General features: G+C 38.9%; 2 protein-coding genes across 2 annotated transcripts; one reads left to right on the forward strand and one right to left on the reverse strand.

Annotated features, from left to right (window-relative positions):
• On the forward strand, window positions 1–3,785 carry LOC116212425. The gene is made up of 7 exons (XM_031547039.1): window positions 1–121; window positions 241–594; window positions 1,234–1,445; window positions 2,030–2,309; window positions 2,469–2,554; window positions 2,642–2,733; window positions 3,043–3,785. The coding sequence occupies exons 2-7, from the start codon at window positions 322–324 to the stop codon at window positions 3,294–3,296; spliced, it is 1,197 nt and encodes a 398-aa protein (XP_031402899.1). The 5' UTR covers window positions 1–121; window positions 241–321; the 3' UTR covers window positions 3,297–3,785.
• A 140-nt stretch (window positions 3,786–3,925) lies between these two features.
• Window positions 3,926–6,559, reverse strand: LOC116212430 (protein DEHYDRATION-INDUCED 19 homolog 4-like). Its single transcript, XM_031547047.1, has 5 exons — window positions 6,263–6,559; window positions 6,017–6,168; window positions 5,278–5,355; window positions 4,465–4,709; window positions 3,926–4,278 (listed from the first exon to the last, which is right to left on the reverse strand). The coding sequence occupies exons 1-5, from the start codon at window positions 6,297–6,299 to the stop codon at window positions 4,170–4,172; spliced, it is 621 nt and encodes a 206-aa protein (XP_031402907.1). The 5' UTR covers window positions 6,300–6,559; the 3' UTR covers window positions 3,926–4,169.
• Window positions 6,560–15,216: the final 8,657 nt, after the last annotated feature.

Consider the following 15,216-nt stretch of genomic DNA (forward strand, 5'->3'; position numbering starts at 1 on the left):
GAAACCTTTTCAATCCATTCCCCCAGAGGAAACGAATCAATCAAAACCTCTCACGAGCGAGCGAGAGAGATCAAGAAACTCCAGAGCTAATCCCAGAAAAATCTGCAATCACAGCCCTCCGGTTCGCATCTTCCCTTCACATAATCCCCGTTTCCATCTCCATTCATAAGTATTGCGTTGTGTTGTGAGTATCGCTCCGCTTCCTTCGCTGAACCCCAAAACCCCTTGTAAAATCTTCAGTCTGTCGATACCCAGAGGGACGGACCGGCGGTGAGGGGCCGCGAGAGATCGGTCCTCTTTTGCTTCTGGGGTTGCCGGAGAATGCCGGGTTCGGGTCGAGTATCGGTCGCCCGCAGCCGCCGTGGGGAGAACCGCTTCTACTGCCCCCCGGCATTGCGGAAGCAGCAGGCCGATTCGAGGAGCCCTGATGCAGGGGCCCAGACGGAGAAGAACGCCTGCCCCGTGTCGGAATCTGATGAATCCTTGTCTCTCTGCTCGGTCTCTGGGAAGGCGGAGAGCGGTTGCGATTCCTCCAATTTGGATCGGTTCTTGGAATCGACCACTCCTCGAGTCCCAGTTCAGTGTCTGCCCAAGGTAATTGGGGAAACCTTGTTTTTGGGGAATTGCTGTTCTTGACACTCTTTTTGTTTTGTTAATCGGTTTATTTGCCTGTTTGTTAGCTGAAAAGAGCTGCTTTTGCGACAGAGTCAATGGTGACAATCTCTGATTGATTGGGCCAATATTGTTTTATTTTTCGTAAAATCTTGCACGAATTTGTGTTCTGCGTGTGTTAATATGTCTTGTAGGTTCTAATCTTTGGGTTTCGTTTGGTGAACAAGAAATTTTGGTTCTTTACTTCCTCTTGGCGGTCATGGTTTTGTGTGGTGCTCAGACAGCTCCATGAATTACATTTCCACTGTCAAGTGGCCACAATGGCTCATGAAAGGGGTCATTACTGTGAAAACCATGTTCTAGAGTCCCGTGGTTGATTGCATTTTGTGATGGCTTGTCAAACATCGTAAGCAACTTTTTTTTTTGGATAAGAATACTTGAGCAATTTTGGCAAACGATGTGCAACCATCTTTTTTTTTTTCCCTGTTCGCTGCTAAAAACTGCACTGTCTTACTGATTCTCACTCCGTTCTGGTCCCAATGAATCGCGATTCATGTGACAAACATCCACTGGGAAGTGCTTTTGCTTCTCTCTTATCATATTCTATTTGGAAATATGCAGACAAGTTTGGGCAGATGGAGAACCTCTGAAGCAGACTACCACCCATACTTTATGCTGGGTGATCTGTGGGACTCTTTCAGGGAGTGGAGTGCTTATGGAGCTGGCGTCCCCCTGCTGTTGAATGGGAGCGTCTCTGTGGTTCAGTATTATGTTCCCTACTTGTCGGGCATTCAACTGTATAGAGACCCATCAAGGTCATTCCCCCAGAGAAGGTCTGCTCTAATGCTTCCTTATTCGTATGTTTTTCAGATTTAGTTTGTTTTGGTTTACCAGGTATCTGTTAGGAAATCTGCTAGGGATTGATGTTAACTTTGATTAAATTTGCTGGCATGGCAGACGCATTTGCTTTCAGATACTTTTTTTGTTTTGTTTAAAGGCCTCAATTGCATTATGATATGATTGCATTGTATAAGTGTATACTTTTTCCAATCTGAGGTAAAATTACTGCACTGTGGTTATCTGTAATACAATACCAATGTCTGGTTTATCTGGTTCATGTTCGTGTGTTAGTCTATAGGGAAGTGTAAAAGGAGGCTGATAATCACAATTACCTGACTCAGTGATACTGCAAGTAACAATTGGACTATCAGTAGTTTTTTTCCCTTTCATTGGCTTATCCATATGTAATGCCTATCAGTAACGAGCAAAGCATGACCATCTTAATCTTTTGATCGTTTTAAATCAGTGCCCACTTTGTCTTCCTACTTAGAAATAGGTCCTGGGATTACACTTTAACTAGGCTCGCCAACAGTCAGGAATTTATCCAGATGATTCAACTTCCCTGACTCTTACGCAGGAGACCTGGTGAGGAGAGTGATACCGATTCCTCCCGGGAGACAAGTAGTAATGGAAGCATCGAAGTTGGCCTGTTTAGAGGAGCCAATGGTACCCTTCATGGGGTCTACAAGCAACCAACAGAGATAGATGTCCAGAGGTTCAATGGCCTTTCTCTGAAAGACCGACCCTCCTGTGATAGCTCATCTGATGAGGCTGAGATCCCCAATCCACCGGGTCAGCTTCTGTTTGAATACTTGGAACGCGATCCCCCATATAGTCGTGAACCCTTGGTCGATAAGGTAGGCAATCATTTTCAAGGCACCGGAAGTTGAACTTAAGAAATGTCGAAACTCCCCAGTCCATTTCTTTAAACACTGCGATCAATATCCATGTCTTTAGAAGCAACTGCTTTTTATGTGATCTGGATTATTTAAATATTTATGCCTGTTCTTGTCTAGATATCGATGCTTGCTTCCAAGTTTCCAGAATTGTGGACATACCGGAGCTGTGACCTATCATCCTCAAGTTGGATTTCTGTGGCATGGTATGCATTTCTTTTGCTATTCCTTAACAGGCTGTGTTTCAGAAGCAGCCCTGGTATGAGATAGAACTCATGTTTTGCGCGATCCAGGTACCCGATATATAGGATACCCACTGGGCCCACACTGCAGAATCTGGACGCATGCTTCTTAACTTTTCATTCCCTCTCAACTTCTTGTGGAAGTAAGCTTTTTACCAACTTGCTGTTTTCGAGATGTGTTCTACTGGAGTCTTTTTTTTCTTTTTTTTCCCTGGTTCTAAGATAGATAAAGATGGACACAAAAAAAAAAGGGAAAATATTTTGGAGACTAGAATAGCTTCTTGCTTAAAAGCTCCTAACATATGTGTCCTGAGTCACTGGAGGACTCGTTTGTGCCCATCATATTGAAACCACTTAAAGTAAAAAGGAGACCAATGTCCGTGGACTCTTCCTTTTTTCCTTGGACTATATTGAGGTGTGATGCTAACTCCATATATTTTCATGCTGCACAGATAAGAGTAATGAAGGGCTGCCCCTGAATGGCATGAGCATGAGGGATGTCCATGAAACATCCTCAAAGTTGGCCCTGACAACCTTTGGGCTCGCTTCATACAAGTTCAAGATCTCAGTCTGGAATCCTAGCGGGGTCGAGGAATGTCCTAAGGCGAACTCCCTTTTTAGAGCTGCTGACAACTGGCTCAGACTCCTGCAGGTTCATCACCCTGACTTCAGCTTCTTTGTATCCCACAGCACATACTGGAGGTGAGGTGAGGGGAGCATACTTCTCGGGAATCTGCTGGCAAGTCCCGGCGCCCCCATGTCTCAGCTTTACTATCTCTCAGTATATTACTTCGAGATCTGATATATCCTTAATCTGAGTGTCTGGGAATTCCAGAAAAATAAGGTTTCAGGTTCAGTCCTGCTTGGTGATGCTGAGATTGAGATTACGAGAGTGCCTTGTTACAAGAAAACTGATTGGTCCATTGTATCTGTATTTTACGCTTTCTGACCACAGTAATAGTTTGAGCAGATACGAAGTTTGAGATTTGATAGTTTTACGCTTATTTTCTTCATAAGATGTCAAGTCCTTGGTGCTTTTATGCTGGACTGCTGGAATTATTAGTCAGTTTTTCTACTGATAATAATGATGAAAAATTTTCCAAGCAATCTGTTGTATATATGTATGGCTATTTTAGCCTGCATTAACGTTTTGTGCTTTAAGTTGGAAGTCGCTAGCTTTTCTGGTTGTGCCACATTCGACTGCATGGAAATTCTTGATACATTTTCTGCTTGTGGTCATTGTTTTTGAGTTCCTTGCTGAATAGTGTGAGTTTTGCTTCTCTTTCAAAGCTTCCGAAGGCGAAGGAGAAGTCTCGATCTTTTCATGCGAAAATGTGCAACCTTAATGTGCAGTTGCATACTGCAGACGTTTTTGAGACTGTTCAACATTAAACTGATAGAAATGGACCCAATTGCAATTATTCAGTCTAAATTTCTATAGACGCTAAACACCTTGTCCCGTACATAGTAGGCTTCACCTCTCTCTCTCTAAGCCATTTTAATGAGCATTAAGGCCAAATTGCTCTCTTGTACATAATCGGTTCTTCAGTCACTGACCATTTCTCTCCTCTGCCACTAACTATAAATCATCATCAAGAATTAGCGAAAACATGAGCCCTTGCACAAACTCACACTTCTGATCCTCCCCTTTTTGATCCTTCTTGGGTATCAGGGATTTCTGGGCATTACTGTCAGTGTAAAAGGTGTTAGATTTTCATTGAATGAATCATGAGCAACAAAGAAGAGTGAAAGGATGGATCATAAGCAATCACAAGCAGGGGTCAAGTGGTGCTTACAGGCAATGAAGTTGTGAATCAATAAGTCTTAAGAGACTTAATATGTACTGAATGAAGAAAAGATTGACAGGCTTGTACCTTTCCGAAGGTTGCTCACACAAAACGTTAACTGTGGTTCCTTCAGAAGAACCCAGCTTTGCATCTGTAGGTGCATCGGGTACAGGGTTAAACATGAACGATGATAAAAGTAGATCAGGTTCAGGCAAGGATGTGCGCGAAGACCCTCCATGATGAGATTGCAGATGTCCCTCCCGGAATTCATTCTTCAATGCAGAAAATGTCGAACTGAAGCCTCCCTTGCGATGCCTCCTTTTGCGCTGCACGTGTTCTTTTGGTCAAGGAAAACATTTGTTTCCGGTGTGAAAATAACCTTGGAGCAGGTTCTCACCATTACAAAATCAGAGTATCTAATTTCAACACCAAAGATATTATAATGTATGTTATGGAAAAACACAAGCATTTTCCAGAAGCCTATGCATGACAATTCACCCACTTAAGCTAAAGTTTTGATGTGGCAAATGTAGTCAGAGAGACACTGAAAATCAGGTTTTGGCCTGTTATATCAAAAACGAAATTGCCAACATCTCAATGCCACGGCACCCCCCAATAAATTTGTCTTGGAAAAGAGATTAAAACGGTTCCATTACTAAACAAAGGTGCAGACTCATGATCACAAGACATGATTCAAGGATCAGCTTGCTACGACAGCTATAGTAGGAGAGATCATTTATTGAGTAGATTTATACAACATATAAAAACACTTAACGCTATTGAATAGTTCACTGCTGCCTTCCTTTGGAACAAGCAAGCACCAAGGACATGGATATAAGACAGAGACATCACAGCAGTAGTTTAGATTCAAAATGATGGCAAGCTAATGTTTGAGGATATCTTGAATTCATTACCATGTTGAATGGTAATGTGGGCTACAATCTCCTGCCCCACCTTTTTTGCACAAACCGGGCATATCTGCAATCATAAAGTTGTCTTGAGTAAGAGTTCTACTCATGCAGTCTTAACAATGAGTTCTACTCATGCTGTCTTAACAAAGAGTATTATGCAAGGAAACCTCATCAGCCACAACCACTCTTGAAGCAGCAGCCAGAAATGGATACACAGTACACCCGAAGAACCATGCACAAAGAACTATGGCCCCCATTAATGAATTTCTATAACGGAATCGTTTCACATAACACATGTACGAGACTTCGAAAGAGGCAAGCCTCTTCATCCAACAACATTGCTATGGCGATCCTTGTTCTTAACTAATCGCACGAAGTTTGCATTACTGACTGAGGACTAACCCACGAAAAGAAAATTTAATCTGCTCTGACCTATACTTAAGATCGAGCTTGTCTACTGAAAACTGGACCCGCAGAACACAGGACACTGAGCAAAGTGGGAACATTAACTTTGCAATCTATATACTCTACGAAGAGGATCTATGCTTGATGAACATGGTTTGACAAGTATAATGCATGTAGCAGCTTCCAAGCATCACCACTAAGAAACTATGGGGCTTGATTTCTCGAGAGAACTGATGAAAGTTTCCAACTTCGATAACAAAAGCTAAGAGCAGAGAACAGTAGAGTTCCATCGGAAGACCAGGTGAAGAACAGGTTAGTCTTACCCCGGCTTTCACCGCAATGGGATGCTCCTCGTCCATATGGCAGTACAGCCCCAGGATGTCGAAATCCTCGGCGCAGTACGGACACGTATACTCGACCGGCGGCGGCTCCTGCTCCTCTCCCCCAGCTTCGTCCAGCGCTCCACCGTACCTGTCTGAGGAAAATCACCAGAACTCAACGGAACATGACGAGCTAATATGTGACAAGTGCCGAAAAATTTCTCGAATTTGCTACGGGATAGTAGTTACCCAATCGCGATCGGAGGCGCCGGGAGGAAGACGACATGAGATTGCTCCAGGAATCGGACTCGAATGCTTCCGTAATCGCAGCTCAGGTTCAGCACCCAACTGGAAATTGCAGTGGAATCTATGGGTAGAACATGGCAAGGACGAAAGCGAGACAGAAAGAGGCGACGAGAGAGAGAGAAAGAGAGCAGAGAGAAGAGAGCTCAGTGACGTCAATGGTGACGAAATTTCTGGAGACGCCACTGAGCAGAGGACAGAGAGAAGGAGGACGCCGAGGTAGTGTGGCCGGGGCGGATTGCGTCACCCTGCGCCATGTACGGACTGCAAATGTTGGAATATTCCCTTTCCTACAGACGTGGCAGATGGTAATTGGCTAATATGCATAAAAGATTATGTCGAACATATCAGATAATTTTCGTCTGAAATGTCATGGCTTCATCATTCGAGGGACGTGATTCGAGTTGGTAAGGTGATTTTCGCATTCTTCGCGCGCGGCTCGGTAGGATAAGTGGAAGACCATGGAACCGAAATCGCCTCGAACGTGATCTGCCTCTGGTTCAAAACTGACAAATAAAAGCAGGTGGCTCGTCCAGGTAGGTTTGTCGAGTACGATTTGATTTCAATGCGTATCTGGTTCGACAAACCAAATTATGTTGAACCGGTTTGCAATTTATAATCGAGTTATCATGAAAAAGCATTGCACTGACATCGAGGTTGTTTTTCCGGATATCCTCTGCCAAAAAGAGCACGACTGACTCGCGAGTCTCGGATTACAAAACATTCTTGAGTTATATACGCTGGAATGAAGCAACGTAGACGACTTGAAGAGTAATCGCGACACAAACTTGCATTATTTTGTACGGTGATTCCACTCCATTGTATTCTCACACGAGGTTCTTCCATCCCATTGGACTGAAAAGGAGCCCAAGCCCAGCCCACTACATTGGTCAATGGGCCATGCAGGGGATGATTGGTTGGGCTTGAAGACCGTCGCGTATGATTGGGACCGCTGATAAAAACCCATCCACGGTCTTGATTGCGCCTTCAGGGTCTGGATGTCCACGTGGCGCCGCACAAATCCCAGGGGAGGATGTTGACTGATTAATCAACCTTCTTAAATTCTAAGATATTAAATAAAAAAATTATTGAAAAAAATTCTACTTAAATGCAGTCACAAGTTAAAGGTGTTCTTTCTGATGGATAATAATGACTTCCGAAACCCCAAGGGATTTGGCACGAAGTTCTTCCGAAACCCCAAGGAATTTGGCTTAGTGGTTAATGAGCACCCAAGTTTGCTCCGAGACTCGGGTTCGAATCCCCTTGGAGCCACCGAAGCGCCTTTGGCGTGATTACCCGCTCCGTGCGTCGCCGGGGGTTCACGGAGCCTCGGGTTAGCAAAAAAAAAATAATGACTTCCGAAAGGAATTTACCATGGCAAAGAAAATTGACCTTTGGAATTTAATAAATAACGAAAGAAATAAATGAATGAATGAATGAATGATGCGTATATACAATTATAAAGTTGGATCAACTCATGGATGATGCCGCGTAGGATATAAGTAATCAGTGAATAAATAGCTTTTAGGGCCTGTTTGGTTTCAAGATGGTATTATAAAATCACAATTCTAATTTAACTCTGCCCACTACAAAACAAAATAACTCATACAAAGTCAAAGAGTGGGCCCCATTTATACCACATTTTTCCACAATAAAACAACATAACACATACAAAGTCAAAGGTGGGCCTCATTTATACCACTCAAAATTAAAATCAAAATCTGATTTTAAAATCCTACTATGAAACCAAACGCAACCTTAGAGTTTCCAGTGATCGAAACGCGATAAGTGTCATACTATTACTGAGCCAAGTCATTCATGACATTTAGTCTACCAACAAAGTGTTTGTTGAGTGACAAACAGTAATAACCTCCGTAAAGAGAAAAACACAAGTTAAAACACCGAAAAGCGTATTGTTGGATACCGTGTAGGATATCAGTAATCGGTGAATGAATGGCTTTTAAAGTTTCTAGTGATCTAAACGCAACAAGTGTCATACTATTATTAGGTCACGTCATTCATGACATTTAGTATACCAACAAAGTGTTTGTTGAGTGACAAGCAGCTCTAACCCCTTTAAAGAGGAGAACACAAATTAAAACACCAAGAAGTGCACTGCTGGATGATGTCGTGTAGGATATAAGTAATCAATGAATGAATGGCTTTTAGAGTTTCCAATGATCGAAACGCGACAAGTGTCATACTAATACTGAGCCACGTCATTCATGACATTTAGTCTACCAACAACAAAGTGTTTATTCAGTGGCAAGCAGCTCTAACCCCTGTAAGGAGGAGAACACAAATTAAGGCACCGAGAAGCGCACTGTTGTGAGGAGAATAAGCTTTAATGTATAATCTCCAAAATTGCGAGAGTAATGTCTCCCAATATTTTATCTACCGAAAAAATCAAAAAGTCCAATATATAAGTTAACGTAGGTTGATTCAAACGGTTCATGTGTTTATTATCATTAAGTAAAATCTTGAATTCGAGTCTTTGAATAGAGAAAATCATGCTGGGAGAGTTTTACCTCCTTAGTGGCCAACTGACTTGAATTGGATTAGACAGGGTCTATTGAGCTTCCGAATATTATGGTACACATCAAAAAGTCTTATATCTATATTAATATCTATATCTATATAAAAGTAAGAACATGGTGGACCTAGTCAAATGATCTCAAAACGCTCCGTTGTTAATTGAAGTTTTCTCCATTTTTTGAGCTTTTTTTAAAATAAACATGTGAATTTTTAAAATACACATATAGATTTATGGAACCATTCATTATTTTTCTTAATTTTTTTTAGCTTTCTTCAATTTTTTTATTTATACTTTTGAAATTTTAAAATAAATAAATAAAAATTTATGGGATCGATCATTATTTTTCAATTTTTTATTTTTTTAGAAAAAAGAATTTTATTTTTATTTTTAAAGCATACAGATATAAATTTATGGGATCGATCGTTATTTTTTTGTGTTTTGAGTTTTTTTTAAATAAATTTTAAATTTTTTTTAAAAAATAGATATAGATTTATTTTTTTTATAGATATAATGCTTCAAAAGGCAAATCAGATCATTTTTTTATAGATAAAGATAAGATGTACTATTTGTATTATATTTTGTATGATACACTATAACTAATGGATATAAACTACCACACACAAACCGTTATCGATCTAACTCTGAAAAATATTGTTACTATTATATTTTTTCAATTTTTCACACACGTGCAGATTTATTTTAGATACATCCACGGTTAAACTTTTGGATGTGAGTTCGTTAACTTTTTACTTTTACTCATATATAAATTTTTGTAGAATTTTTGGGTTCTTCAATTTTATTATGTGGTATAAGTGTTAATTTTTGATAATTTTGAAGATAAAAATTCATCTTACCATGAGTGGAACCTTTTTTTTTTCAATTTTTTATGCATTTTCTTGACAATTTTGAATTTTTCAAGACTTCTATTGAGTTTTCTTCTTTTGTGTAATTTTTTTGCCTTAACTTACTCATGAAATTAAATTATCATTAGTCATATATGGCTAATAATATAATGTTATTGATTGTAATATAATATTTTTAAGAATTTATAGCACATAATTTATATAATAAAACTAATTTAGTGGAAAAAAGATCATGTCTAATCCCGTACAACTCATGGGCTCCACGACTAGTACATATAATTTACGAAAAGAAAGGAAAAACTCATCTTTTGTGGATACATGCTTAAACGAACAAAGCAAAAATGGTTATACCCTATGAAATACGATGTACTCACTTTTTGTGGTAAATGTCATTGGTTTCATGGGAAACTTGAACAAAAATATGATTAATAAGAAATAAAATTTAACCAAATATTAATTGCAAGGAACAACTAAAAAATTTTAGTCGACAGAATTTTATGTTATCTATTCGTATAATCTAATAGTCTCTTCGATAACATAGGCTATGTATGATCCAATAGTAATCACCAATTCTTAATGTATCCAACAAATCTAACCCTGTATAGCACGAGCCTTTCGTCTAGTTAACATTATTCTACCTCCACAATTTTTTTTATTTCTTTTCTCCTCTTCATAGAGAGAAAAAACGAACTGTTTTTTCTTCGGTTACGAGAGAGGCATGCGAATCTAATATAAGCAAATGAAAAACTAAATAAATAGATATAGACGATGCGTTTGGTTTCAGAGTTAAAGTAACTTTGATTTTGATTGTGGAAAAGGACAAATGTTATGTAGTGTGTTGAGTTAAAGTTAAAGTTACAATTTTTGACTTGAGAAATGTGTATTTTTGTTGTGTAATGGGTTGAGTTAAAGTTAAAGTTAAAGTTTTTGTGATTTTAACCCTGAAAACAAACGGACCAAGATAGTCCCATTAACGAAAATCGAATCTGAAACCTTTTAATTATTAGGGATGGAGCAAATGTCACTGTATTGGACCTGGCCTTCGTCAGTTGTTTTCTTTTCTACCTCCACATATTTCGAAGATACATGTTACTCTACTCTTGCTGGTTTTTGTTGATCAACTGTTGGTCCCTTCAAAGTCTCTCGATACCGTTTGATGATCAACATTTTGAGATGGATCATGCTAATCTAACGATTTCCGGAGAACTCCTAAACTGAACAACAACTGGAACGTAGAATTTCTCTGGAACAAGTTTGACCTCGGAAAGGTCGAATAGGGACTTAAATATATGAGTTGTAGGTCATCCCAATAATGCCCGAGAACTGTGTCCCATAAGGTCATTGCATCCTTAACTAGATACAAACTCAACACGTAATCATCCCGTCTTCGAGCCAGCTCATCCTCCAACGAGGGTTGTCATTGGGCTTGAATGATAACGACTTTTGTGATGAATGAACTTAGTCGGTAGCTTACACCAAATAGCCACGCAAGTTCGTTATTCATACAGGTGACATTGCAATTCATTCAATTCAATAATTGTAAGTGTGGGGTTCGTGTCAAATGATCTGTACTAGACCCATCACCAATGGCATGCCATATCCCCACATCAAAAGGATGTGATTTAAACACCCCCCCCCCCCCCCCCAAAAAAAAAAAAGAAGAAGAGTCTTCCTTTCCAGCACTAAGCTTTTCTTCCTTCTCCCATCTTATACGAGCCTCAATTTCCCGAAGACAACGATAGGCCTCCTAAATCATCTCTTCGTACAACTCCTTTCCCCTTAATTTCAATGCTTCGGCTTTTAATTTCCAATGTCGACGCCAACCAAACAATTAGAGTGAAAACTTTAGATCGGTTGGCAAGCCAATAGAGAAAAGGAAAAGACACGAGTTTGGATCGTCGGCTGAAGTTCAAGAATCTTATTGGACAGTATACTCGAGAAAAGAATGTGATCTTGCTAGGAACATAATTAATTACCTCGATTTGAAGCTTGCAATGCTAATCATAAAAAACCTACTTTGCAAGCTAGACATTTAGATTGAATCACAGTCCAACAAGGTCCTTTTATCTTTTTGTAAAGCTCGAAAAAAAACTTGGACTGGTTGTGACTATGAGAAATTTATGTGCGATAACATGTTCTATGGGCTCTCCGGTTAACCCTTGTTAGTCAGTACCGACTTGTGTTGCTTACCAAACTTTATAAGAGCTGGGAAAACATAGTCATATAGAGAGTATGTAGAATAATCAATCTATAATATATGCAGTGCAGCTCGAGATATACGACTAATTTTGGTACCGACGCTCGTTCTCATGCTATGCGGAGGATTGCCAAACATGATAGAGAGGGCCGTGTCCCTCTGGCGAACGTACGAAATTTGGGGTCAAGCGCTTACTCTCGGAGTCCATCTTCTCATGGTAGTTCCATAGAGTAAAGTTTCAGTTCAATAATTTTGATTTTGATGAGGGAAAGAGAAAATTCTTAATTTGAGGGAATTTTAATTAAAAAATTGATAAATTACACTAGCGGTTCAAAAAGTTTTATAAATATTTCAATATGGTACAAAAAGTTTTTTTTGCTACTTGATGGTATAAAATGTTTTAAAGTTGTTTCAGTATAGTATAAACCGTCATCTCGCCATTAACGCCGTCAAACCGACGCTGATGGTGCAAAACCAGTTTTTATGGGACGTTATATGATGGTGCAAAATGTTTTGAAGTTGTAACTTAATAGTACAAAATGTTTTACTTAAGTTACATGATGGTGCAAAATTTACAGATCTTGTAAAGAATGGATTGACGATATCAATAGCGAGATGACGATTTGTACTATACTGAAACAATTTCGAAACATTTTGTACTATCAAATAGAAAAAAAACTTTTTGTACCACATTGAAATATTTGTAAAAATTTTTGGACCACCTATGCAATTTACCTTTAAAAAAACATTTTAAAATTTTTTTTAGCAAAATAAACAAATATATAAATTATTAGTCAAAAGGTGGGTCGGATGTGGGGGAGCAAGCAATTGCGTCGCCACATGTCGGTAATAGGCAGTTTTTTTATGCTTTTTTGTTTCGTAAACTTCTAATGTTCCTCTTCCTATAAATGGTTTAGAGACATTAGAATAGAAAGCAACCTACGCATATACGACCAATCTCATAAAATAATTTCTATTTTTGATTTCCCATTTTTCTTATCTAACGATTGCAAAGCAATACTATAGCATGATGATACCATCTCGATTTTCATGTCGCGATCGTTTATGAGGTCTAGCTCATTGAAATTGTTCTTCGAATATAATCTCAAAATTTGATGTATTGTTTGCATTATCCTTCAATTTTTTTTCCGTTAGCATTGGTTTGTACGTTTCTCAAAGAGATTGAGCATGAATTTGGTATAATGGAAATATTTCAAGCTCAATATTTGACGGTGATTGAATAATAATTAAAATGGTTTCAAAAACTAAAAATGATCCCATATGACGTATAAAATTCAAAATTTAGGTTGTGAGTTTAAACGAAAAACAAGGAAAAGGTAGTGTTGATACGTACATCATAGGAGGCAAGTCAGAGCACATCTCTTTGTTAGGGTTCAACATGATGTTGATGATATTCAAAATTAAATCTCAGAACTAATTATGCATGCTTCATATCATCTGTACTAATGTTAATCTAATACCAGTATGGTTACGTTTAGACACATATTTTGTGTAATTTTTTCTCCGTATCTTCATCGTGTCGTATATACACATGCAGTTTCTTGCAAAGTTTTATTTACCAATTTGGCCTGATTTGTAGCCACCAACAATCTCATCCCGTCACACCATGAGTCGCTCTCTCCCACTCTCTCTCCCTCCTTGAATATGATATAACTTGCAACTTAATTTTACTGAGTTGACTCGGTGTGGTTCATGAATTTACGTGTTTCTCGACTTGAAACCTGTCCGAGAGACCTAACATTCTGAATCTGATTTTCAATTCCGACTGTAGTTTCTGTTAATCAGATAATCAGACATCTCGAGTGAGGACGACTGGTCGATGATTGATCCATCTTCGACTTTGTGATAAGGATTTTCTTGAAAGTTGCACGTAGCTAAAAAAAGTGGGCCCCAGCCCCTCCCAAAACTCTACCGCATTGGCCCACCGAAACCCAATTATATGGAGCCTTCCGTACAATTGGCGGGCCCACCGCCGTCACTTAACGACACAACCACGTGTCCTTCTCCTTCTATTCCGTCCAGTTGCCCTTCGCCTCGTGCAGAGATCGTCCCGCACGTCACGTCTGTTAACGCCTCAACGTCTGCCGATGTGGAAGTTCCAGAGTGGGTCCCAGAAAGCTATTTTTCTTGACAATTTCTATTTCTATTAATTTTTAAAAACTGGTCTAATAATGGTGGGCCTCCCCTGAGCGTGTTTTTGTGATCTTAGCTGGATCTCGGTGTAAATTTTGGATTTAAATAGGAACCCACTATGTACTTCGCACCCCCCGACAAACCAAGGAGGATACATAGGGGGTGCAGTAAGAATGATTTGAGGATTAAGAAGGTGGAAGCAGAGGAGTGCAGCTCTGAGGATACAAGTTTCATTTCTGTTCTTGTATTAGGTGAATGGATCAATTGATCCTGAAGAAGCCATCATTGCTTTTGGTAATGAAATCAGCTTGTATAGTGGTCAAAGAAACTTTCCTTTTGGGTGTGAGAATATTATTTTTGTTGAGATTATTGAAATCGAACTCCAAAGATTAAATCATATGTTCGCAGACTCCTCAACAGTAGGTGATTCAAATTTGAGCTCAAGAAGGAAGCTTTCTCCAGAGCTTGAGAACGCCGAGCACTCAGCTCAATTTATGAACGCCGATTAAATCATATGAACGCCGTTTATCATGCTCCATTTCTCTGATCGCTGCAAGTTTCACAAAAGAGAGGAGAGGGAGAGAGACAGAGTGGGGAGAGACTAGGGAGAGGGACAAGAGAGAGACGGGATAGAGTAGGAGGAGAGAGACAGACGAGAGACAGAGTTTTTTTTTGAAAGGAGAGAAGATTTTTTTAATTCAAAATTTTTAAATTTCAATTTATTTATATTTCATTTTTAATTAGAAATAATTTTTTATTATAACAATAAGGCCACATCAGATATCATGTGACACGTGGGATGCCATGTCATAAAAATGAAAATGACATCAGCGAAAATTGACGGATATAGCTGATTGCATCATTTTGTAAGATTTTGTATCAAAATGTTACCAAAAAAAGTTTTTGTATCGCCGGTGAAACTCTGCAAAAGTTTTTGTATCAACCATGTAATTTTTTTTCTCTATTTTTATATATTATTTATATAAACTTAACTACGCTATTAAAAGTATGAGTATAATAGTTAATATTCTACTAATATATAGACTAATATGTGATATAAAAATTAAATAATAACACATATTATTGTAATTAATAATAGCAAATATGAAAATGAAGAAACTGCTATTTCAAATCACTTAACTATGAAAAT

This window comes from Punica granatum, chromosome 1 (genome assembly GCF_007655135.1).
Source record: "Punica granatum isolate Tunisia-2019 chromosome 1, ASM765513v2, whole genome shotgun sequence".
Taxonomy (NCBI): Eukaryota; Viridiplantae; Streptophyta; class Magnoliopsida; order Myrtales; family Lythraceae; genus Punica; species Punica granatum.

Excerpts from the sequence above, each read along its gene's own strand:
- LOC116212425 (XM_031547039.1), top strand. The coding sequence starts at position 322 with ATGCCGGGTTCGGGTCGAGTATCGGTCGCCCGCAGCCGCCGTGGGGAG. Across the intron at positions 1,446-2,029 it reads AGGTCATTCCCCCAGAGAAG|GAGACCTGGTGAGGAGAGTG; the intron begins GTCTGCTCTAAT and ends ACTCTTACGCAG. Across the intron at positions 2,734-3,042 it reads CCTCTCAACTTCTTGTGGAA|ATAAGAGTAATGAAGGGCTG; the intron begins GTAAGCTTTTTA and ends CATGCTGCACAG.
- LOC116212430 (XM_031547047.1), bottom strand. The coding sequence starts at position 6,299 with ATGTCGTCTTCCTCCCGGCGCCTCCGATCGCGATTGG. Across the intron at positions 6,169-6,262 it reads GCGCCTCCGATCGCGATTGG|ACAGGTACGGTGGAGCGCTG; the intron begins GTAACTACTATC and ends GATTTTCCTCAG. Across the intron at positions 5,356-6,016 it reads CCATTGCGGTGAAAGCCGGG|ATATGCCCGGTTTGTGCAAA; the intron begins GTAAGACTAACC and ends TTATGATTGCAG.